This window comes from Dromiciops gliroides, chromosome 1 (assembly GCF_019393635.1).
Source record: "Dromiciops gliroides isolate mDroGli1 chromosome 1, mDroGli1.pri, whole genome shotgun sequence".
Taxonomy (NCBI): domain Eukaryota; kingdom Metazoa; phylum Chordata; class Mammalia; order Microbiotheria; family Microbiotheriidae; genus Dromiciops; species Dromiciops gliroides.
The window spans coordinates 282,923,809-282,950,065 of record NC_057861.1 but is presented as its reverse complement, the minus strand read 5'-3'; the positions used below and the strand labels follow the sequence as shown (position 1 = coordinate 282,950,065).

General features: G+C 36.1%; 1 protein-coding gene across 4 annotated transcripts in view; it reads left to right on the top strand.

Annotated features, from left to right (window-relative positions):
- The window catches only part of EYA1 (EYA transcriptional coactivator and phosphatase 1), a 165,114-nt gene that overhangs the window by 101,090 nt on the left and 37,767 nt on the right, over positions 1–26,257 (top strand). For all 4 annotated transcript variants that reach the window (XM_043979451.1, XM_043979450.1, XM_043979452.1 and 1 more), the window contains one exon: positions 14,157–14,246. In XM_043979451.1, the coding sequence (XP_043835386.1) occupies positions 14,157–14,246 (90 nt within the window). The remainder of the gene's footprint in view (positions 1–14,156; positions 14,247–26,257) is intronic.

Here is a 26,257-nt window from a genome sequence, read left to right as displayed (position 1 = left end):
ATAGACTGAGTGTATATGAATGTAGATGGTTGGGGAAGGGGAAGAGAGATGCATTTACGTGTATGAATAAAAGCACAACCATAATAATATAACTTTCTTAAAACTAATTCTTTATAACGCTTTACTGATGTTTTTTAATCTGTGAATCTTAAGATCTCCATGTCTGCATCTCTCCTTTCTCATCTCTGCTCCTGGTTTCCCTTGAATCGTTAAAAGTCTCAGCTAAAGTCCTACCTTCTGCAAGAAGGCTTTTTAAACCTCCTTAATCCTCTGAGACTAACACACATACACACACATATGTGTGTGTATATGTATATATATGTGTGTGTATATATGTGTATGTGTAAATGTATATAAATGTGTGTGTGTGTGTGTGTATATATATATATATACATATATATATATATATATATATTTGTCTTTTTTGTATGTAGTTGCTCACGTCTTGACTCCCCCAGTAGACTGAGTTCCTTGAGAACAGGGACTGATTGTTGTTTAGTTTTGTTTTAATTGGATTTTTTTTCTTTCTTTGCATCTCCAGTGCTTAGCACAGTGTCTAATACATAGCAAGCACTTAATAGATACTTGTTGACTGATTGTCTGATCTACTAAATTGCTATTCCATATTCTTGATTTTTAAAACAAAGTGTTTAATAGACAGTTAACCATAAATGCTTCAAATGCAGAATTAACCATAAAGTTCTGTATTGATGTTTGCTATTGTTTCAAAGACATAAAGAGATATTTATTTTTAAATTTTATTTATGATCTATTCTCATGTGAAAATTGGCTTTGTCATTAGTTCTCTTCACTGCATACCATCTGAATGCAATACTTAGTTTTGCTAAGTATTTTTCTAATTCAATTTTAGCTAATTCATTGCTAATTCAATAAAAACAAATTTAGAAAGTACCTCATTAAACTTCTTAAAAGGGAAAAATATTTGGTTCTCAAATTGGGAGAGAAAGGTCCTTTGTTTGTACATTGGAAAAATAATTTTGTTCATTTTCTCAAAACTTCAGAAAAGTCAAAGAGCTTTTCCTTAAATTTTCCACAAACATTTATTTTGGGTACACAAAGAGCCATAGATGGTTTGAAGCAAAAGTAGGCTTCTGGAGCAAGTAACTGAAATTGGACTGAAAAAACAAAAACAAAAACAAACAACCCATGCAACCAAGTATTTTGTCACAGTTACTATGGGATATAGCTATAAGAACATATCATGTGTATATAACACAGTGTGTGTATATATTATGTGAGTATGTATACAACATGTATTATACCTTCAAATTACATATGTATACTATAAAATAATGTCTATGATTTATGCAATGTATAGAACTCCTGCTTTGTGGGAACTTACTCTATAATCTACATATCAATCTATGACTTAGGACATAAGTCCCAGAGAGTCAGTCAATCAATTAACATTTATTAATGCCTTCTATGTGCCAGGCACTGTGCTAAGTACTAGGGATAAAAAGAAAGGCAACAAGCAGTTTGTGCCCTTAAAGAACTCACGGTCTAATGAAGGAAGACACATTTTTTAAAAGGCTGAAAAGAGGGGTAGAAGAGAAAGGATATCCTGTGGATACAAGGCATGCTGAAGTCCTGAAAGCTGGCTGGTGCCACCCTGCCTTCTCCTCGAGTACAAGATAAAGAAAGGAGGACATCTCTTATGTTCTCCACCTTCTCCAATCAGAGAGAGGGTGGGGCTCAGAGGAAGGGTGTCCTAAGGAGGTGTGATTTTCAGAGTGGAGTCCACCTTGCAAGGAAATGAATTTCTGGAGATTATGAAGTCTAGGAAAGCAGACAAGTACAAATGAGGTACAAAAAGGTTTAGAGGTTTAGTTATCCAGAGGAACACAGCAAGAACCATATACACATATATATGTATGCATGTATATATGCATATTTTAATTATATATGAGGGAATTGAACATAGTTCTTTCTGCATTGGCTTTTTTTGAACATCAGGTTTTCTGCTAAACCAATATTTCATATTATATATCTCACACACACACACACACACACACACACACAGGCACGAGCCCGTGTGTGTGTGTGTGTGTGTGTGTGTGTGTGTGTGTGTGTGTGTGTGTGTGTGTGTGTGTGAGAGAGAGAGAGAGAGAGAGAGAGAGAGAGAGAGAGAGTGTGTAGTTTTAACATTGCTGTTTTCTATTTGGAATCATTTTCCTTAGCAAATAACATTCTTTTTTCCCCTCTTTTTTTGATAGGTTAGCTTGTGTGAATTTAATTAGAATATTGTTGTTGTATATATTTACTAGGTACTAAAATGGAGATAGCTTACCTTCGTGGAAAGAGCATTAGATTCTGGTATTGACTTAACTATCCTACTAACCATTTCACTTTTAATGATTTAGCCTCAGTTTCTTCCTTTATGAAATTAAAATAATACTACTTCCTATCCTACTTCATTAGGGTTATTTGCTGAACTGATGAAATGATATATGACAAAAAAAAAATAAAACTGTAAAAAGCTGTTCGAATTTTAGTTATTGTGATTAGATAGAAGGTAGCACAGTGGATAGAGTGCCAGCCCTGGAGTCTAGAAGACAGCTCTTCATGAGTTCAATCTGGCCTCAGATACTTATTAGTGTAACCTTGGGCAAGTCACTTTACCCCATTTGCCTCAGTTTCCTTGTCTATAAAATGAGCTGGAGAAGGAAATGGCAAACCACTCCAGTAACTTTGCCAAGAAAGCCCCAAATGGGGTCACAGACTCAGACACAATTTTAAATGACTAAACAACTAGATAGTAATGAGTATAGGGATGAATTACATAACCAAGAGACATGAAATAAGGACCAATAAGAAATAAAGAGAAAATGTAAGAATTTGTTTGAGCCAATGCTTTGGGGTACAAGAACTAGAACACTAAATAAACCTCAGGGATTATGTGGATGAGCAACAAACAAGAGTAGTGTTTGGGCACTGGCATTATGAATAACAATATAGGCAAACTTCATGGGAGAAAAAGAACAGCTGAAAATTCACATTGTGCCAATAGGGGGTTTTGTTGGCTACATTTAGAAAAAAACAAAGGGTATATGTTTACTGTCCACTAAACTGTGAATTCCTTGAAGGCAAGGGCAGTATTATGGACTTTTTTGTGTCCCTAGCTCTTAGCACAGTACCTGGCACATAGTATTGATTGGTTGTTAGATTGTATGAATATTATATTCAGCGATGTCTCTTCATATCCATCCATACCATGTGCAGTATTTTTTGTCTTACTGAAGGAATTGAGTGGATTACTTTCAAAGACCATTGTAGTCAAATATCATTCAAACTTGCCCATTTTAAAAGTTGTAGGATAAACACCAGTGAATAGTTGTCCAACATCAAAGCAAGCCTGAGTCATTAGAATGCTTTCATCAGCACAGCTTTCAAACTTTCCCCTTCCCCCAACCAAACCCATATCAGGGTGTAAACCACAATATAAATAAAGGCATCCTCTTTGCCAACCTGCCATTGGAGCCTAGAAAGGCAAAAAGTACTTTCCCTTTGGCAAGAACTTATGACAATCCTGAGTTGCCTTTCCATGGTTTATTATGTCATTTTTGTATAAACTTCATGAACCAGGTACAGGAAATTGCCAGACTAGAAGTGATATCAGATGAGATATTACCTTATCCTTTGAAATCATATTGGTCTAGTTGGGCTATTGATACTTCATTGTTTCCAGGATTTTTGTTCTCATTATTGTGGGCATCACTCATGTAGGTCATAATCTACTTAACATCTTACTAGGTAAGTTTGTGTGAGTTGCTGTGGCCAATTTAATTACCTAGTAGACAACCTTTTGATAATGGGGCTCTGAAAGCTTTTCTAGGCTAGTCTTTTAGTGACAGTCATGCAATCTATTGTTGGACCCATGTTTAATTTGACAATTTGACGGGACATTTTGCTAACACAGTGTTGACTGATTGATCTATGTCGATGCCAGAACTGATACTCCACTGGCCCATCTCTCAAGAATACAGGATGACTTCCACACCATAGGGAGGCACTGGAGCATGAGAACAAGTATGCCAGGGTTGACTATAGTTATTTAATTCATTTGTAGGCAGTAAAATATAATTTAAAACATTTTAAACCATGTAAGGAAATAGTTATTGCTGCCATGTTATAAGGCCACAGGTTACCTTGATCATTTATCCCACTCATGTAGTTATATCCATATACTTCTTCAATCAAAAAAGCATAACTATCCCTTTACACAACAAGCATGGAGCATCACTATCTTCCTCCCTTATTTCTGGAGGACCCCGGAGTCAGTCATCAAGTATTTATCAAAGATTGAGTACAGAGTCAATATTTTGGGGGGTTGGTTAGATGGTTTTATTTTTGGTCAAACCTCACATTGGTGTGGAGAAAGTTCTAGTGAGGAAACTCTGTCACTATAGACCAGCAAGTGCTTCAATGTAAGTCTTTATTCCAAGACTATTGTCTTCAATCTATCACATATGTGTGATTTCATCACATCATCCTTCTCTTATCTTCCGTGCTGGACTAGGTAAGGGACTCACATATAGTATTAATTTTCAATCATAGATCCTTGATGATAGTGGTGACACCATATCTACCCTAAAGACATTCACCTATTTAATTCACTTTGCATCCTAGCATCTTATAAAAATAAATGTTGAACAAGTGTTTTGTTGCTGGTATACGGGAAAAAGCTTTGGACTGGGGGAGTCAGAAGCCCTGAGCTGCTTGCCTGAACTATGTGACTGACTCACTGTATAACCCTGAGCATGCCTGTTTCTCCTCCCCAGGGTCCTGCTTCCCCTTCTATAAACACATTTAGATGATTTCTTAGGCCTCTTCTGTCTCTTAATATTGAGTAGGGGAATGACTATATAAATGATAGTATGTGAATGTAATAGAACATTAATGCACCAAAAGAAATGACAAACATGAAGAATTCAGAGAAGCAAGGGGAAAACATATATGAACTGATGCAGAGTGAAGCAAACAGAACCAAGAAAATAATATACCCAATGACTCTAGCCATAAAATAAAACAATTCTGTGTGGATATGATATATAATATTCATATTCATGTTCATGTATTCAGTATAAATATATGCTGAATATATATAATATACATATATATCTATGTGTATATATATAAAATAAGATTTTAAAATTCACTCTACATTCAAGAAAATTAAAAAGTAATAGATATAAAATAGAAACCCATATTCAATGAAAATGTACATGTATAAATTCAAAATTTATGTTAAAATAATGAAACTATCAAGGGCAGGTTAAAATTGCAGCAAGTTACTTAACTGATTGTTTTACTGATTTAAATGTGCAAAGAAAGTTTATCATTTTAATGCCAACAACATAAGAGAAAATTTTTTTGTGGGGAGGGATTGGAGGGTGTGGGCTAACTGCTATTGATTTTTTTTTTTTGGTGAGGCAGTTGGGGTTAAGTGACTTGCCCAGGGTCACACAGCTAGTAAGTGTCAAGGGTCTGAGGCCGGATTTGAACTCAGGTCCTCCTGAATCCAAGGCTGGTGCTCTATCCACCGTGCCACCTAGCTGCCCCCTAATTGCTATTGATTTTTTAAAAATAATGCTTTCTCTCACCAACAGAATATTTTTTGTTTGTTTAGCATAAAGCCACAGTAATTCACACATCCTTTTTTTCTGGAGAAATAACATAATATTCAATTTTCTTTTTTCTTTTCAATCCACTCACTCCACTGCTTTGTTTTCATGAAGAAGGATCTAGGAATAGCACCAAATTATATATTTTGGTTTTTGGTGTTGTTGTTTTTGTTGTTTGTTTTCTTGGGGTTTTTTTGTGGGGAAGTTAGGGTTAAGTGACTTGCCCAGGGTCACACAGCTAGTAAGTGTCAAGTGTCTGATGCCTGATTTGAACTGCGCCACCTAGCTGCCCCCAAATTATATATTTTGTACAATGATATCTGTAGAAAGCACTCCAACCTTGCACCAATCCAGTTCCATCCAACAAGAATTCATTAAATGCTGTGTGTGTTAAAGGTGCTATGCTAGGGCCCCAAGGGGCAGACAACAATGAAAACAGCCCCCGTCTCAAGGAGGTTACACTCCATGGAGCTTTACAACATGTACTCAGTGAGGAGAAATATGATTATCTGAGAAATTAGGGAACACTAACAATGAGAGGCATAAGGGAAGACTTCCCAGTGAAGGTAGCACATGAACTTAACCTTGAAGGAAGCTCAGGATCCAAAGAGAAAGAATGTGATATAGTTATGGGTACAGCCACAGCAAGGGGGTGGAGACTGCTGATAAAATACCTGATTTTGGCAGAGCTAATAGTCCAATTTGGCAGGAACATATGTGACAGGGGGAGGTTCAGTGGGCCTGAAAAGACAGGCTACAACGAGATGGTGAAAGCTTTAATCCCAAACTGAGTTTACATTTTTCTTGAAGACAGAACAAAGATACTCAAAGTTCTTAGAGGTGGTGGATAAAATGCTGGGTCTGAAGTCAGAAAGACTTAAGTTCAAATTCATCCTCAGACACTACCAATGTGACCCTGGACAAATCATTTAACTGTTATCTGTCTCGGTTTCCTTAACTGTAAAATGTGGGTAATGATAGTATCTACCTCCCATTTGGTTGTGAAAATCAAATAAGATAACAATTGTAAAGCCTTTGGCACAGTGCCTGGCACATAGTGGGTATTTATAAATACTTGTTCCCTTCCTAAAATAAGCATGAGAGTGAAGTAGACAGTATTAGGTACAGGAATTCCATGCCCAGCTAGACTTGGCTCTAGATAATCACAGTCAGTGAGGTTCAGCCACCATTGGCTTCCTGTTTGAGGCTACTTGAAAGCCTTGTGGCACTTCTATAAAAACAAAGGAACAGGGGGCAGCTAGGTGGCGCCATGGATAAAGCACCAGCCCTCAATTCAGGAGGACCTGGGTTCAAATCCAGCCTTAGATACTTGACACTTACTAGCTGTGTGACACTGGGCAAGTCACTTAACCTTCATTGCGCTGCAAAAAAAAAAAAACCCAAACCAAACAAAAAAAACAAAGGAACATCATTAAATAGGAATTTAGTATACACAGAGAGGATGAACCTAATAATTAACTGTCATCTGATCCTGTTGGATATTCTACTATGACTTTAAATATGATGTTTTCATAGAAATAATTTCCTGGCTGCAACTTCAGTATTTGTTGTCATAAAGTACATAAGAAATGTTAGATTAAAGACTTGGTGAGTGAGTGTTAACAAATTTAAAATGCATATTTTTCTTCCAGACTCTGTTTTCAACCCATTATTTACTTGATAATTATTGTCAACAATGTGCTATAGCTTATTCCCCAGGTCAGAACAATGTTAGGCATTTTAAATATATTAAGAAATTATAAATTTGTCTATAGAAAAAATGAAAATTATTCCTGATATGAGGTTGTAAGAATGCAGGGACATTTTCAGAAACAAATAGTTCTTTAGTTTTCCTTGTTTTCCTAAGATTTACTAAGATGGATTAAGGCATTGTGTTGTCACTTGAGAGTACAAAAATAAAAACAAATAATGATTGTTGCCTTCACAGAATCTTACTGTATTCTTATAGCATAAGAAAAAAGATGAAACAAATAACAAATAATAAATAAAATAAGATGTGACAAGCATAAGGTACAAATAGAGTTCTTTGAAAGGTGCTGAGATTTCTTCCCAATTGGAAAGATGAGGGTAAAAGAAGGTATCAAGGGAAATAATCCGAAGAAGAAAGTCTTAGAGCTGGACCTTGAAGGATAAATAAACATTTTAATAAACAAATAAAGGAAGAGGAAGTGCTTTCTAAGAGTAAAGGACAGTGGGAAGAAATGTTTGGAAAAGGTTGAACAAGTTTGGAGAACGATAAGTAGTCAAGTTTGGCAAGATTTGGACTTTATTCAATTGTCAATGAATAGCCATTGAAAGTTTTCAAGTGGTCATACTTATAAATGCAGCTCAATCAACTAGTTATATGACCTTGGACAAGTCATTTAACTTCTCTCAGCTCACATTTTCTCAGTAAAATGTGATGGTTAGATTACATGATCGCTAAGATTCATTGTTTGCCAAGAGAACCCCAAAGGACATCATAAAGAGTCAGACATGACTGAAATTGACTGAACAACAACAACAACAACAATAAAAGTATTTATTCATTATTGTTCTAAAACTATGTGGTTCTAAATGACTTTAGGAACTGTTCTTCTGGATATCTGAATGTTCAATAACATATTCATGATAGAAAAAAAAAATCACGAACTATTGAGAATAACTGCAAATACCTGTGGAAAAGAGAGAATCCTTTAAGGTAACTTAAACAAGAATTTGGTAGTTGGAAAGAGATCTCAGCAGCCCTCTCTAGTCCAACCCATATACTAAGAACAATCCCATTGAGAACTTATCCAACAAATGGTTGTCCACTTTCCATTTGAAGACTTTGAAAGAGTAAGAACACCATCTCTCCAGGCAAACCATTCCACTTTTGGGAAGCTTCAGTTCTTAAGGGTTTTTTTTTACAACAAACCTAAATTTTCCCCTTTGCAAATTCTATCTTTTGTTATGGGATCTACTCTCCAGGGCCAAACAGAACAATTATGAACTCGTCTGTGGACAGCCCTTCAGATACTTGAAGGCAGCTGTCATGTTCCACAGATAACATGCCATGAAGTAAGGAACATTTGAGTTGAAATCTGACCTCAGACTCTAGCTCTGTGACCCTGGACAAGTCACTTAAAAAAACAACCCTCAGTTTGCCTCAGTTTTCTCAACTGTAAAATGAGAATAATAACAGCTCCTACCTCACAGAGTTCTTGTGAGGATTGAATGAGATATTTGTAAAATACTTAATACAGTGCCTGTAGTAGGCACTATGTAAAACCTTGTTCTCTTCCCCTTCCTGAGGTAAATATGATAAGTTCCTTCAATTGATACCCATATAAAATGACCTCAGAGACTATCACCATCCTGGTTGCCCTCTCTAAAATTTCTCCACCATATCAATACCCTTTCTTAAACTGTGGGGCCCCAAATTCAACATGATAATCTACTGTCTGACAAGGGCAGAGGACAGAGAGCTTATAACCTCCATTTTCTGGAAACCATGTGTCTTTTAATGCGGCTCAAGATTTCATTAGGTTTTGTTTTTTCCTTGGCTTCTACATTACACTGTGGACTCATATTGAGTTTGTAGTCTACTGAAACCCCTAGGCCCTTCTCAGAACACTTACTCTTTATTCATCCCTTCCCTAACATATTTGTGGAGTTGATTTCTTGTGCCTAAATATAATAATTTACATTAATCATTTTTGAATCTTATATTTATCCTAGTTATCTAGCCTCTTAGGATCCTTTTAGATCCTTTCTGCATCATCCAGTGAGTAAGCTATTCCTCCCAGTTTGTTGTCACATGAGAATTTGATGAGCATGCCAACTCTGTCTTTATCCAAGTCTTTGATAAAAATATTAAACAGCATAGCACCAAGTACAGATCACTAGCATACACCACTGAAAACCTTCTGTCACTTTAACACTTTAAACCTTAGGAACTACTTTTTGAGACCAGCCATTCACTTAGTTTGGCACCACTTTGATTGTATTATTGTATCATTTATGCCCATCAATAAAGGAAAATCTAGCATGGCTTGTTTTGGATGAAACCACCTCGGCTCTTTATAATTTTGGTTGTTGTTGCTGAGCCATTTCAGTCTTGTCCAACTCTTCATGACCCCATTTGAGGTTGTTTTGGCAAAGATACTAGAGTGGTTTGCCATGTCCTTTTCCACCTCATTTTACAGGTGAAGAACTGAGACAAACAGGGTTAAGTGACTTGCCCAGAGTCACATAGCTAATAAGTGTCTGAGGCCAGATTTGGACTCAGGAAGATAAATCATCCTGATTCCAAGCCCAGTGCTCTATCCACTGTACCACCTGGCCATCTTTTTAGATATTCAGAAACCATGTCTTTAGTGATCATTTCAATAATAGAAATCAAAGTCAAGTTCAGTGGCTTGCATTTTGCAGACTTTATTGTCTTCCTTTATTTTTTTGAAAATCACAACAACATTTGCCCTTCACCAATCTTGTGGCACATCTCCCATTTCCCACAAGCTTTCAAATATCACTGACAGAGTGGCTCAGCAATCACATTTGCCAGTTCTTTCAGGATCAGAGGATTTCTTTTATCTAGGCCAGGTAACTTAAATTTATCATGGGCAGGTTAGTGCTTTTTTGTTATTTCCTTCTTCTCTGAGTGTTAGCCCCATGCTAATCATTTATATTCTTTGTTACCATCCATTGCTTGATAACTTATAAGACTAAACACTTATAAAATTGATTTTTTTGTATTAAGTAAGTTATATTAAAAGGTTGAAGTATGCTGCTTGTTTTATTTATTTATTTATTTATTTTTTAGTGAGGCAGTTGGGGTTAAGTGACTTGCCCAGGGTCACACAGCTAGTAAGTGTTAAGTGTCTGAGGCCGGATTTGAACTCAGGGACTCCTGACTCCAGGACCGGTGCTCTATCCACCGCGCCACCTAGCTGCCCCAAAGATTTAGTTGCTCAAAGTTATTCTTTTTTTATTATTATTATTGATTTGTTTTCGTTTTTTGCAGGACAATGAGGTTTAAGTGACTTACCCAGGATCACACAGCTAGTAAGGGTCAAGTGTCTGAGGTTGGATTTGAACTCAGGTCCTCCTGAATCCTGGGCCAGTGCTTTATCCACTGTGCCACCTAGCTGCCCCTATTGCTTATTTCAAAACAGTAGAAATGATCATTTAATGGGAAGATCAGTAATAATACTTTGAGAATTGCATTACTTAAGAAGTAACCATATCATGAGTTATATATATATATGTGTGTGTGTATGTATGTGTGTATATATATATACATACATATATACATATATTTCAGAATTAGCATTTAACTATATGTAATAAATCCTTATACTGTTGCTACTTAAAAGAACTTATAATTTTTAACATAGTTATGACACATCACGTCATTTTTATTAGCCTGATCCTATGGTGAATCAAAGTAAGTCAACATAGCAGCCCGGTATTTTGTTTAAGCAGCAGCTGTTTGAGTTTTTATTAGCAGCTAATTTTGCTCTAACATACCATTTGATCATTTAAAAATTTCCAGTGTACTTAAGGATATCTTGTGCTAGGAGAGTTAGCTTACCTCACCTGGAGGAGTAACATTCCATAAAACCAAGGTTTTTGTGAGAGCCCTATTCCACTTTAAATGCTTATAAAGACATTTTAGTTTTTCCAAACCATAATAAATTTATAAACAGATATTTAAAACTCATTAGCATTTCCTAAATTTCTCTAGTTGTTCACAGAACTAGAAGCAGTAGGTAAGGAGTTGCAAAGATAAAAGTTTAGGCTTGATTTACTTAATAATTAAAGAGAGATTGTACATTTCTGTTCATTTGTGAGGAAATAAAAATATAACTCCTGTCATTGCCTTAGAACCTGGCATGAGAATTAGTAGGAGAAATGAGCCAGTAGCATTTAAGGAGAGGAAGTGACCACCCCACCTACAGTAAATTCTGGGTCACTGACCTTAAAATCCTACCATATAAGGAAAAACTATCCCAAAATGGAGTATGCTACCTTGAGAAGTGATGCATTTCCTCTTTTTGGAATTCTTCAATCAGAGGCTATATCATCACTTGGTAAATACACTGATGAAGGGATTTTTTTTTCTTTATGGGGGGAGGGAGGAGGTGGATTAGATGGACCCTCAATTCTGAAATTTCTTTCAAGTACTTTTAAACTTACAATTTGAGATAATGTTTTCCACTCCCATGTTTTGGTAACAAAGAGGCAATTCCTAGTTACTCATGTGGATCATTTATGTTTGTTGAGGTTCAGCAGTCCACTATCATTCATTCCTGAACTTTCTTGACTTCCTTTCCACCAACTCAGAAAACCCTTGTTTGTTTGCTTTGCCCATTTTCTCTACCCAGCACTGACAGGTTTTTTTTTTTCTTCTCTAATCTCTCATCGCCTCACCTTTCTCTACTGTCAAACAAATGTGTTCATAGAGGACTAAGTATGCTAAGAGACGAAGAAAATGGTGATATTCTAAAGTTTGGTTCAAAACTTCTCTGGTTTAGAAAGCAAGGAAGCCATTATGTGATGTCACAATGGTGCCAGACAGTATTTACTGCCCTGTACCTGACCTTGAACTCATACAAGCAGAATGCTGTTTGTGCTAAAGCTATAAGTAAGCCAGGCCCCTTCCTCTTATTGTAACAATTTTGTTTCCATCAGGTAATAATCTCATTATTGCCTACTGCTATAACAAAAACAACAAAAGTTATTGTAAAACTGTTTTGAAAATATAGACTTCAAAGGAAATGGAGGAAGTCATCTAACTTCCATCTGTTACCTAGAATTCTTTTCTCCTGTCTACATATTACTGTGGTAGTCACTGAGAAGGATAAAAAATGGTAGGGACAGCTTTGTGGCATAGTGCATAGAATGCTAGGCATGGAATAAGAAAGAAATTCAGCTCAAATCCTACTTCAGACACATAATAGCTATGTGACCCTGAGCAAGTCACTTAGCTCTGTTTGCCTCAGTTTCCTCATTTGTCTCATGACCACTAGTTCAGCACTTTTTTTCTGAAATTATTCTTTCCTATCTCTCAAATCCTTGAAGAAGAAGTGGCCTCCAATGGTCCTGGAAGGGGCAGCTGGATTTGGGTAGGTAGAAAATACAAAAAAGAAATGAACAAAGACTTGAAATTTAAAATAAACTTAAGCAGTGATTCTGCCAACCATGGTTTAACTTGAAAAGGAGTAGCTCTTTGTATTCTGATTCTTCTGCCTGGGGCATAATTTAATAGAGTTCAGCAATTTTATTTATTTAAGTACCTATGTTTTGACAGGAATAGAGACATAGCTGTGATTGGGCAAATTCTCCACTAGATATAGTGAAGACCCACCCTTGCATTCCTCAGTTTCCCCATCAAACAGGAATAATAACTCACTTGTGTACTTGACAAGGATGTTAGAGAAGCATAAGAAGTATACCTATGGAAGTACTCTTAGCAAGTTCAAACTTCTCTGCAAATGTAAGGTTATACTGCTATTGTTGTGAGGGGGTTACATAAGAACACTTTGTATTCCTTTTCCATTCCCTTCTTGGAGAAGGTTATCCATCAGCATTGTTACACAGTGCCGTTTGATTCCTTTATTTAATAAAAAAAGGCGGGAAAAGGGAAGCTGCAGTGACTTCACATCATGAAAAACACATGGGTTTGTCCTCAGTGCCAGAGGATCCCAAGGATATACTGGGTTCAGACCAGCTACAAGGAATCTGAAGAATAGTAGAGAGCAGGGAGGATGGAGCAGTAGGTCTTCTCAGTCCATATTAGGTGCTGGGTCAGATTTCCTAGGCATTGTTTGGCAGAATGAATATACGTTTCAGTCTTGAACAACCATCTATTAATTGACAAGACATGGCTGTGTCTTGTAGTGTTGACTGTGTGTTGGCTGGATAGCTGTCACACAAATAGAGTTCCTGTTGCCCGCTTGGCTCCTGGCAATCTTAATAGGGGCAGTGCATCCATTGCTTGGTTGGCTGTCCGTAGAAATATTGTTACCAATGGACATTCATGTCTTCTTATTACAATACATTGAGAGTAAAATAATACATTTCATAATTCAACTCATTGTTGTAGCTGGTATTTATGATTGAGAATTTAAATTCAATGAGTTGTAAAGTTATTGAGACTATAGAGTGGTTGGCTTTCTGGATTTATTAAGCTTGTAGGATGTTTTTCCTTTTAAATAAACGTTTCTGTAAATGACTTTGTGGCACTTTATATGACCGAGTCTTTAAATTTTAAATTATTTGTAGTGTTATAGTAAAGAATTACTTTCTTTATGAGACAGTCAAGTCCCATAAAGCAACATTTTAGGCATTCCATTGCTTCTGTAATATAATGTTTAGATGCTCATTAATTTTATATACTTGATGGCACATTTTAAACTTTGCTTATGTTCCTTCTCCTGAACTGAGAGCCAGATCCAGTTTGAAGTCATGTAAGATTTCATATGACAGAAGGAGGTATGTTACTGACTTTTAAAATTCTTCTTCTAGGATCCACCTACTTCAGTTTCACTTGGACTGAGAATGGAAGAAATGATTTTCAATTTGGCAGACACACATCTGTTCTTTAATGATTTAGAAGTAAGTAGTAATTATTTTATGTCAGCCATGTAGCATTTGTTCCCTATTATATCACATGAAACAATGGTAGGCCTGACAGGCAATGATGGAGTATTTAATTAAGGGAAGTCAGGCTGGTGAAATAAAAATGAAGTAAAACAATTTTAACTCAAATACATCAATGCATTTTATTGTTAAAGTCTTCATCAAGTTCTTATCTGAGTAGATGAGTATGTACACTATGACATAATTATATATAAACATTAACATTTAATATCTAGGACATTAAATATTAAACTTTGACTTCTACACTTTTTAATAGGTAGCTATTAATTTCTCAGTTGCCTTCCAGTATGAGGAAGTTCAGCCTTAGAACCAGAAACAAATCATATATTTTTCATATGCTGTAATTTTTAGAATTATATTCCAATGCAGGCTTGCCCTGCTTGGTAGCAGGCTCAATTCTCATGATAATGAGGTATCCTTCTGGTATCCGCTGCACTAGCCATACATGTGTCAAGATGCCAGTGACTTTCTTAAGACTTTATGCCTTTTTCCCCCTCCTGACAACTTTGAAAGATTGTGGTGAAAACTGTTATAGTCACTGAGGGACCTGATCCTTCTATGATCTTGGGTAGTTCACCTTTTAAAAGCAAAAATGGCTGTTCCTTCTATCTTCATTATGACAAAACATGACCATAGCTACATTTCACTCTCATCTTAATATAGACAGTTGTTTATTTAAAATCCTGGCGTTAAGCAAGCTTGTGGTAGGGCTGCCAACAGGCATTAATCATCAAGTTGTTGTTTTGCTAGATTTTATAAATGTATGTTATTTCAGACAGGAGAAGGAATCTGAAGGATTCAAATACAACTTTTGCTGATCAAAGTTAATTGGCAGCAATTGGCCTTTAAATATTTCCTCATGTTTCCCTTTTTAAAATCAAGCAAAATGCACCTTATTTAATAGATGAGCCAAAATCATTTGAAAAATGCCAGTGTGTGACAGAACTTAAATGTGGTTTGCTCAACATCTGTCCTATATTTTGATTTCTTTTCATCTGCAAAGAAACTACTCACAGACGAATTGGCAACTTACAGTGCAATAAAATTATTTAAATGTGCTTTATTTTTTCTTCCATTCCTAAGTGAAGTATTTATTTTTACACTTAAAGTAAAATACAAGATTTCTTGCATTTTAGAGAGTTTGCTTTCATTAAGAAAACTAAATGTAAGACATTACTGCTTAACACAAAAAAAATTCTAAAAGTGAGTGAAGTTCGGGATTTATTTTCAGACTTTTAGAAAAGATTAATAATTATACTTATTTTCAAAAGCTGTTTCTAATTCATGGTTGTGTTCCCCCCAACCCCATAAGAGAGAAGCAAAAGGCATTCCATATTTTACTAGTATGTAAACTTTTACAAAGTTTCCATTTGTTTCTAATGATACAGAAGAGTCTTTAATTCTGTCCTGGATACAACCATGTAACTCTTATTGATGTTAATGGGTGTTAATAGCACACATCAAGAAGAAATTAGCCATAATTTGGTATGGTGTAACCATAGCTTATAAAATGGCAAATCTGTGTCTATAAATGCCAAAACAATGAGTTGAAAAGTGAAAATTTGGGAAAACTGGTGTTAGACCTTATGTATATTTTACCCCCACAGATTCAGTCAGGTTCGTTTGAGACTTCGTTTGTTTACAGATTTCAGCCACAAGGATTTCTGTGTAGACATCATTTAAAAATAGTACTCTTTACAAAGCTGAAAGCACATTCAAATTAGTATTTTAATAATGGAAAAAATATTTATGTAGGATCAAATTAAAAGTAATAATAATGCTGAATATTTCTGAAAAGTTAAGTAGGTTAGAAGGATGTTGAAATATTTGAACTAAAAGTGTAACATCAGTTCTTAAGGTTAATGAAACATTAACTAAAACATAAAATTTTTATCTTATAAAAAAGCTGATTCTCTAGGGGTTTTTCCTGTTATTGGTGAGTCAATCGTGACTTAAATACATTCTGAAATGTATAACAAATAGGTTCCTTTGGCATATGTTGTTTGAAATTCTGGGTACTTACTCCAGTTTTTTCCAGCATTTGAATAAGTAGGTTCATCTTTATGTTCATTTCAGCCCCTCATTTCATCCATATGTAAATGTGACAGAGGTGGAATCTGTCGTTGGTCATACTTGGTTTCTTTAAGAAAATGTTATTTAGTGGCAAAGATAAATATATTGGTATAATGCTCTTAAGTGGACCAAAATTATCTCATCAGGCAGGAATGATGTGGTAATGCCTGATTTCACACTCCAATTAGCAGTGTGTTGTGGTAGAGGACTTGAATGTTTTAATTTATTTAAATTGTATGTTTTTAGCATTTTAAGCCTACAGTAGAAGTAATTTCAAGGAGGTTAACAATTTGTTGGTTAGCCTGAAGTGTGATATCTGAACTCTACATAAAAAAAAAAATTGGCCTTAGTACTCTTTATAAAAACTTAAGTTGCTGCCAGCTACCCCTCTGCATAATTTAGGGTTTTTTTCCTCCTACATCTTTGGCATATTAAATATTCTGCATAATGAAGTACTCTGTATGAAGAGTTGCCAGTAAAATTTGTGTTATCTTGGTATGTATTTAAAATGGTGATTGGCTGTGTGAACTTAAAAGGGCTAAAGGGTAATAAACCAGCTGAAGATAAGATTTTTTTTCAAATTAATTTTGAGGCATATACAATAACTGACAAAACCTTTTTTTCATTTTTAAAACTTAATTTGGGGGCGGCTAGGTGGCACAGTGGATAGAGCACCGGCCCTGGAGTCAGGAGTACCTGACCCTGGGCAAGTCACTTAACCCCAATTGCCTCACTAAAAAAAAAAAAAAAACAAAAAAAAAAAACCCTTAATTTGGAGAGTATTTAATTTCATTAAAAATGAATATCGGGGCAGCTACATGCTGCAGTGGATAGAGCACTGGCCCTGGAGTCAGGAGGACCTGAGTTCAAATCCGGCCTCAGACACTTGACACTAGCTGTGTAACCCCAGGCAAGTCACTTAACCCTCATTGCCCAACCAAAAATCAAAAATCAAAAACAAAAAACAAAAAAATGAATATGACATCATAATAAAGGAATCATTCATGACATTCATCCCCAAACCAAGAAAAGAAGCAGGTTTTGTTGTGTGATATTGAAAATGTTTAACATGTGAATGATCCTAAGTGGCATATATGTCTAATTATTTTTAGAATTTATGATTTCTCCACCAGTCTCTTATATCCTCTGACTTTCAAATTGATGAAGCTAAGGAACAGCCTGCAAATGATTTTACAATAAATGTCTCCACGTGCAATAAGATGATATTTATATGGAAGTCATTTATTAAGCATGACAGTATGGAATTAGAGTTTCTCAGCTCCTTTACAAGAATTATTACTCTTTCTGACTGAAAGGAGAAAGAGTTCTTTCTATCAGATCCTTCTTGTAAGACAATAGTCTGTCTCCAAAAAGTGCAGTGTGGAAAAGGTCTTCAGGAAACCATAATATTTTCATTTAACTTGTCACAGACTAGTGCTCTTGTTAGCCATTTCCATAGTGGAAGAGAGAAAAAAATGTTCTGTATAAACTGGAATCTTTTTTAATAATAATAATAATAAAGCAGAGATTTATATGTTTTTTCCTCTTTGATTCTGAACACTGTTGCTTGACTTTAATCTTATGATGATTGCTGGTGTTGTTGACACTGTAGCCAAGTCTATTGAAGGCAGGCAGTCAGCATTATGCCAGATATTCAAGACTGGCCACATTCAAGCCTTTAGTGCCTCTGGGCTGCTACCTCTACTTTGTTCAGTTCCCTTAGTTCCTACCCCAGCTCCTATCCGTTGAGCAGCCCATCAGTGAACAAAGGAACTGGGAGTGGGGGGAGGGGGTAAGAGGAGAGTGGAAATTGAGAAGCCAAAAATAAAACTTGAATTAAAACTACCAGCACCTCAGCCATTGCCCTGGCCATTTTCCTTCTAGGTAGCAAGGCAGCAAGAAGGTGTTGTCCTTACCTGGGTTAGAATTTAACCATGCCTAATTAGATAACTAAACTATGTCAGTATTCAAATTTCCCAAAAGACTTCAACCCAGACTCCAGATTTACATTCATAATTTATGACCTCCTAAATATGGATGTTATTTGTTGTGTACTTATTACTTGATCATTTTTTTTAAAATCTCACATTTATGTATTGTTGGTAATGAAAGGGGGAAAAAGTTTTGTCAAAATTATAATCACCTACATTAGATATAGAATTTTAATTACAGTGCAGTTATATTCTCGGGATTAGAAGGAAGCTCTGAGGAATAGTATAGAGTTGTAGATTTTCAAGCCAAAAGCTCAGGTTTGAGTTCTGGACTCTGCTACTTACCAGCTGGGGACTTTGAGCAAGGTTATCTCACCCCTCTGATATTCAACTTTTTCCTAAATGAAATGAGTTGAACTAAATGATTTCCAAAGGTCCCTATTAGCTCTAAACCAGAAAGCAAGGCATTTAACTCTATGCTAACACTGATTTAATAATAATCAACCCCACCCAAAAAGCGGGGGCAGCTAGGTGGTACAGTGGATAGAGCACTGACCCTGGAGTCAGGAGGGCCTGAGTTCAAATTCAGCTTCAGACACTTAACACTTACTAGCTGTGTGACCCTAGGCAAGTCACTTAACCCCAATTGCTTCATAATAATAATAATAATAATAATAATAATAATAATAATCAACAGCCTCTGAGGCAAAGACAAATAGAATTTTTCTAGGAAGTTTTCCACATTCTGCAAAAAAGGCCAGGGGATTATGAATCTATGAATACCATTTTCTTAGTCCTCTTGGATGGCTAAGATGGAAACTAGCAGGTTTTCTCTTATTCAGAAATTAGAGATAACTGAGGTGTGGTACAGTGGATAGGATGTGGGACTGGGAGTCACCTGTGTTCAAATCCAGCCTCAAACTTTTTCTAGCTGTGTAACCTTGGGCAAGTCACTTAACCTCTATTTGCCTTATTCTCCTCAACTGTGAAATTGGAATAGTAATAACCCTACCTGCCAGGATTGTCGTGGGGATCAAATATGATAATATTTGCACATAAAAATGTGCTTAGCACAATGCAAGTCACATAATAGGTACTATAGAAATGCTAGCTTATCATTATTGTTTTGTAACAACTATCTTTCATTTCTTTCTGAGTGCTAAGAAAAACTAATGAAAATGCTATCTGTACATGTACACATGTATGCCAGTCAGTTACTAAACACTTATTAAGCATCTATTACCTTCTAGGCATTGTGCTAAGCTCTAAGGATACAAATAATAAAAGGAATGGGTCTGCTCTCAAGGAGCTTACAATCTAATGTATGTGTATAATGTATAATCTAATATATATGTCTGTGAAGAATGGATCAAAGAAGCCAAAATGTCCTCATTTACAAAAGGGAAAAAAAGGCTAGCTATTGTAATTGGCTCCAATTCTTGGGGGAAAAAATATGTGAATATGTTATTAAAGGATAAATTAGTTAACACCTAGAAAGTGAAGCACAAATCACACAAAAGCCAGCACAACTTCATCTAGAACAACCATGCCAGAGGAACCTCATTATTTTTTGAAAAGGGGAATGTCATAGAATAGATAAATAGTATTTAGTAAATAAAGCATTTCACACAATCTCTCATGCTATTCCTACAGACAAAAATGTAGATATCTGGAGTTTGGTATACCACAGTTAATTGGATTCAGAACTCGTATACATCTAGACCCAGAAAATAATCACTGATGATTTCATATCACTGTGGAAGGAGGTAACTAATTTGTGGGCCAGGGATCTAGTGTTGTTTAATATTTTTTCAATGCCTTGAATGACAACATACTTATTAAATTGACAAATGGCAAAAATTTAGTAGAGATACCTAATACTTTGAATGTATCATGCATGACCCAAAAAGATCTTGATAAGCTAGAACACTGCTCTGAATCAAGGGTTGGCAAATTAAAGCCTATGCCCCCCCAAAAAAACTTTATTTAAAAATATAAAAACAATTTTTATCTTGCAGGGTTTACAAAAACAGGCAGTGGGTTGGATTTGGCCTGTGGGCCATAGTTTCTGTGTCCCTAATTTAATAAAAGGAAGTTCAAAAAATCACAAATTGGAGAGTTGGAAATGACCTCAGCGACCATCTAGTCCAACTCATACATGAAAGCAATCCTTACTCTATGATGTCCCTCATGAGTCCTTTTCTCTTTACTCTGAATATGCCTTGTTCCTTCAACCAATTCTCCTATGATGTGAACTCAGGGCCCTTCAGCATCCTGGTTTCTCTGGATGTTCTCCAGTTGGGTTCAAAAAAATCAACTTCATAACCAGATGGAGGAAGGAAGGCTAAATATCAGTTTGTTTTTATAAGACCTTAGAGTTTAGGAGAACTACAAACTAAGTATGAGTCAACAGAGCGATATGGTGTCCAAGAAAGCTAATACATTCTATAGCTACACAATGAGAGACGATGGTTGGAACCAGAGAAATGATGGTCCCACTATTGCTTTACCTATACCACATCTGGAGTGCTATGGTCTATTCTCACCCCTCTGCCCCCAATTTAGGAATGATAATTTGAGAATGCCCAGGATGGTCAAAGGACCTAAGACCATGACATGTGAAGATGATTTTAAAAAACTAGCGATGTTTAGCTTAGAGAGGGTGAAGGTGGCACTGGAACATGCGTTAAATTATTTCAAGAGTTGTCATGTGGAAGAAAGTTTATACTTGTTCTGCTTGGCCCTGAAGGAGAGAGGGAGAAGCAATAGGTGACAATGGCAGACAAATTGATTAGGTGTGATATCAGAAAAAATACTAATAATTAGAATGACCTGGCTCCAAAATCTATGAATTTCTTTGCACTGGAAGTCATTAGGCAAAACCAAGAAGACCACATTGGCAGTATATTGTGGAGGGAATTCTTGTCCATGTATGTATTGGAAAGACTATGTAGTCTCTGTGGTCTCTTCTAACTCTGAGTGCAATTGTGATTCTGACATAATGTATTCCAGTTGTAAAGAGAAGTGATCTTTTATTACCCATTGTTTTGTATGGTTATTTTTTTTACTCTCCTTTACAGATTATAGAATGGAGCATGCCTATTATAATCATGAAAAAAATTGTTTCTGCCAATAGCGTAATTGATGAGGTGGCAATTCAGTCATTCTATTACCATTATTGTTATTATTATTGGATTGCTTTTTCACACTATGCCTGTCACTTCATCTTCATAAGATTTTGTTATATTTTCGCCAAAAACTGAAAGTTATAAAGATACCTGCAAGGACTCCTTTCATAATTATTTTGTTTTAGTTTCAGAAACATGGTAAAAGTTTAGCCCACAGTTAGAGATTTACCGCAAGTTAAACCCATTCATTCAACAAACATTTATTGCGTGTGCACTGTATTCTAGGCACAGTGGGGCTTCCACAGATGACTAAAATATGAGAGTTGAACAAATTCTATTCTAAGTCTGAAACCCTTCCATGAGGTCCGAGAGGTCCAAACTATTTTCAGAAAAATACTAAGATGCTTTCATTTCTAATCCAATAAATACCAATAGCTATGACCCATGTAAATGAAAACTCTTTGAGAGATCCTCTGTAATTCAAGAGGAAAGCTATTCTAACTTCTTGTTGTTCAGTCATTTAGTCACGTCCGGCTCTTCATGGTCCCATGGACCGTACTGTCCGTGGGGTTTTCTTGCAAAGATACTGAAGTGGTTTAGTATTTCCTTCTCCAGTGGAACTTCTCAAACTACTTACCACCCTATAAAAGGGAGAGGGGTGTGATTCAGGACAGTAAGTGTGGGGAAAAGGGCTGAATTTACCAAGAATAATATGAAATTTGAAATAGACTCTGAGTTTCAGGTACACCTACACAACCCATAGCTTACCCTCCTCAAACTTCCTTTATTCTTGTGCCATCTGTTCTGTGATTATAAGTGAGGGCACTGTTGTTGAAGATCTTCAACCCACAGCCATGAATACTTGTCTTTAACATGTGAATAACATCTAACCCAGATATTATACCTAACAGAATAGGCTTTTGCTAAATCAAAAAGTTCATATTTGTGACTAATCATTGTATAGTACTATTTACAAAGAGGGAAGCTAGTTGGAGCAGTGGATAGAGCACTAGGCCTGAAGTGATGAAGACTCATCTTACTGAGTTGCAATCTGGCCTCAGATATTTACTAGGCTGTGTGACCCTGGTCAAGTCACTTAATCCTGTTTGCCCCAGTTCCTCAATTGTAAAATGAGTTGGAGAAGGAAATGGCAAACCACTTCAATATAAATGGAAAGTAATCTTTTTTGGGGTCTTGGGGGGATAGGAAAAAAAGAGGTTGGAACCAAGAAAGACCTTCTAGGGAAGGTGAAATTTAAACTGAGTCTTCAACGAACCCTAGTATGATATGAGGTAGAGGTGAGAAAGGTAGGCATTCCTGTTATGGAATGCCAGTACAAAGGCATGGAGTTGGGATATGGAGAGTGTCACATGTAAGAAACCAAGTACTATAGTTATAATTTGTTGTTCAGTTGTTTTTCAGTTATGTCCAACTCTTCATGACACCCTTTGGTGTTTTCTTGGCAAAGATACTGGAGTAGTTTGCCATTTTCTTCTCTAATTCATATTTTACAGATGAGGAAACTGAAGCAAACAAGGTTGAGTGACTTGCCCCATGTCTCACAGCTAGTGTCCAAGGTTGGATTTGAACTCAGGATCTTCCTGACTCCAAGCCTGCAGCTCTATCCACTGTGCCACCTAGCTGTCCAACAATTGAAATTTATAAATCATGAAACTATCTAGGTGATTTAGATCAAGTCACTCAACTCTGCCTTAGTTTCTTTGTTTGTAAAATAAAAGGGAGCCAGCCTGGGATAATGAAAGCATAGTAGTTCCATAGTGAGAGGTTTTAGTTTGAGGAAAAGCACTTAACTCAGCTTTATAATGTATGACATTTGTCAAATCATTTAACTTTCCTGTACCTTAGTTTCCTCACTGGTGAAATGAAGAGGGTGGACCAGGTAGCCTCTCAGGTTCTGCTCCAGTGACTTCCAAGATCTTTTCTAGCTCTAGAAATAGGGTTTTATAATCATAATTTAAAATAGCCGAGTAAATGGTTTGTGATGCAGAATTCTCTAAGCAGCATCTATGTTGAGAACTATTTTTTTCCATCTAAATGTTTGTTTTACTTTACCGTTGCATAAAATTACTTTTTTTCTCAAATATAAATTCTGAGTTTATATATTTATATAATTCATATATTATTCCAGAAAAGGTTGACATTAAGTCATGTGTGAATTGGCCTCCTTAACTTGCCATATTGTTTTGGTACAAAACAGACATTTTATGCTATTTCTCCCCTGTTCAAATTAAAGCAAAACAGTGAAGAGAATTCTCCTAATCTGGACATATACCGGATCTACAGAACAGGAGCAGGCAGACAGGCAAACTTGCTGTCAGTCCTAGACATACATGGTTAAAAAAAAAAAAGTTAAATTTCAGCTGTCTGAACTGATGGCCTTTTAGTGTCATCTATGACAGGCTTTTGGTTTAGACTAGAATCCTTGATTTTGACAGGTGTACACTATTATTTTAATCTGAGGAAGAGTAATTTTTTTTAAAAAAGCTATATTTCTTTACCTTGCTAGGAAGTTTGCTTAGTAGAAAAAAAATACAAGGTGTCCTCCTTTAAAAAACACAAAACCCTTTGAACAGGGCAGAAGAAGTGCTGTAACTCCAACTTCCCAAAGTGTGTTTCAGTTGCAGTCTCAAGAGACTTCTCCTGTTTCAGCACTATTACAATAAAGTCTCTATCTGAGCTCAACCCAGTTCAATGCACAAACTTGTGTGTGTGTGAGAGAGATGGGGGTGGGGGTGGGAAATCTTTTGATTCTTCTTGCTAGTGTGATCTTGCACGACTTTATGTGGTAGGGGGTAGCTTGTTTCGATATTGTTTGATTTTAAAGTTTCTTTCCTCACTCTCAAAAAAAAAAAATGGTTGAAATTCCCCCCATCCTTCATTGTAGTCCCTATGGGAGGTACTCAAGCCCAAGATTCTGGCCTCAGGTAAAGCTCCCAAGTTGTTTATATGGTATTGGTTTGTTTTTCAATTTATCTTAATCCAGTTTTGATGAGATAGAGAATTATTAGGAAAAGACAAATAATTTTAGGTGAGGAGATTCAGGGAAAATCTAGAGTTTAAAAACAGGAGGTAGGGGGCAGCTATGTGGCACAGTGAATAAAACACTGGTCCTGGATTCGGGAGGACCTGAGTTCAAATCCTGCCACAGACACTTGACACTTACTAGCTGTGTGACCCCTGGCAAGTCACTTAATCCTCATTGCCCTGCAAGCAAACAAAAAACAAAATCGGAAGTTATTTGGCCTATAAGCACTAAGATTATGAAAGGTGTGAAAAGCTCAAAATCATTTCCTTATTAAGAAAATATGTCATATTACCTCCTTTTATTGTACAACCATGAATTTATCTAAATTTTAAAGTAACATTTCTCATCAATAAGTAGTTCTTGCCACTTTAAATATATTTAAATTGTAATCATAATAATTCCTTACATGTCCAGTTCTCACATACATCTATCCTTTTACTCCCTTCATAGAGATAATACCCTTCATCACAGAAATTCAGAACTTCACCACATTTCTCCTGGACTATTCATATAGCCTCATTCTCTCTCCTCCCCAACCCATCTCTCCCATGATTTCCCAAATCATCTGTGGCTCCCCTTGCCAATAGAATAATGAGGAAGAGAAGGATAGTAATAATGATGATAGCTAACATTTATGTACTGCTTTAAGATTTGCAAGAGCTTCACATTAAAGTAGCTATTATTATTAAATGAGAAAATTGAGGCTGAGAGAGGACTTGGCCAAGGTCACACCCATAGTAATTATCTGATGCAGGATTCAAATTCAGGTCTTCCAAGTTCCAAACCCAGGACTCTATCCATGTTTGGCTAGCTACAAAGTCCTTAACTTGGCATTTAAGGCTCTCTGGAATCTGGTTCCAGCCTCCCTTTTCAGCATCAGTTTACACTATTTCCCTTCATATACTACACCCCTGCAAAACTAGATCATTCCCTATTCTTCTATGTCATCTCCTGCCTAGATCACACTTCCTCCTTATCTTCACCTGTTGAAATCCTCTGTTCTGTGCCTAGGGGAAAAAATACATGAGCAAAGATTCTGAGGTGGGAGAAACATAAGACTTTTTCTTCAAACTGTGAGTAGAATAATTTGGCTTGGTCTTAGAGTATATACAGTTGAAAATGATGAGATGGATCTCAAAGCTACATTAGTACCATAATACAGAGAGCCTTGAATGCTAAGCAGTAGAGGATTATTAAGCAGTGGAGAGAAATTCTCTGTTCTCTAAGAAAGATTACTCCATCTGGAGTGAAGGATCGAATGGAATCACTTGAATTTTCCATTCTCAAAATGGGAGTGGTGGGTAAGGAAGGTAGGATTCTTTTAATATCTCAGTGCTTCAATTCCTTCATACATAAAAGGACTTGATAATTTTCCCTAGCATATTTTGTAGATATATTAATAAGATTAACATATTTATATAAAAAATGGTTGTTTGGAAGAAAAGCAGCATGTATAATCTATTTCCATATATATACATATACACATACATACATACATACATACATACATACATACATACATACATACATACATACATTATTAGAGCAGCAGGGCTGACCTTATACAGATTGAGTAACTGAAGTCCACTTTGGAGGCCTTGTGCCTTCCTTCCCACCCCATTGAACCCCCTTTTTCAATTCTTTGAATAGAATAAAGGGTTAAAAAGAAGTGAATGCAGAAAGGGATAAAAGGTTTCCTGATTTGGATGTCTTCCCCTTGCTTCTGGCAGCAAGTTTGCAATAAAGGGAATGACTTTTATGGGAATGTGGTTATTCACAGCAAGACTA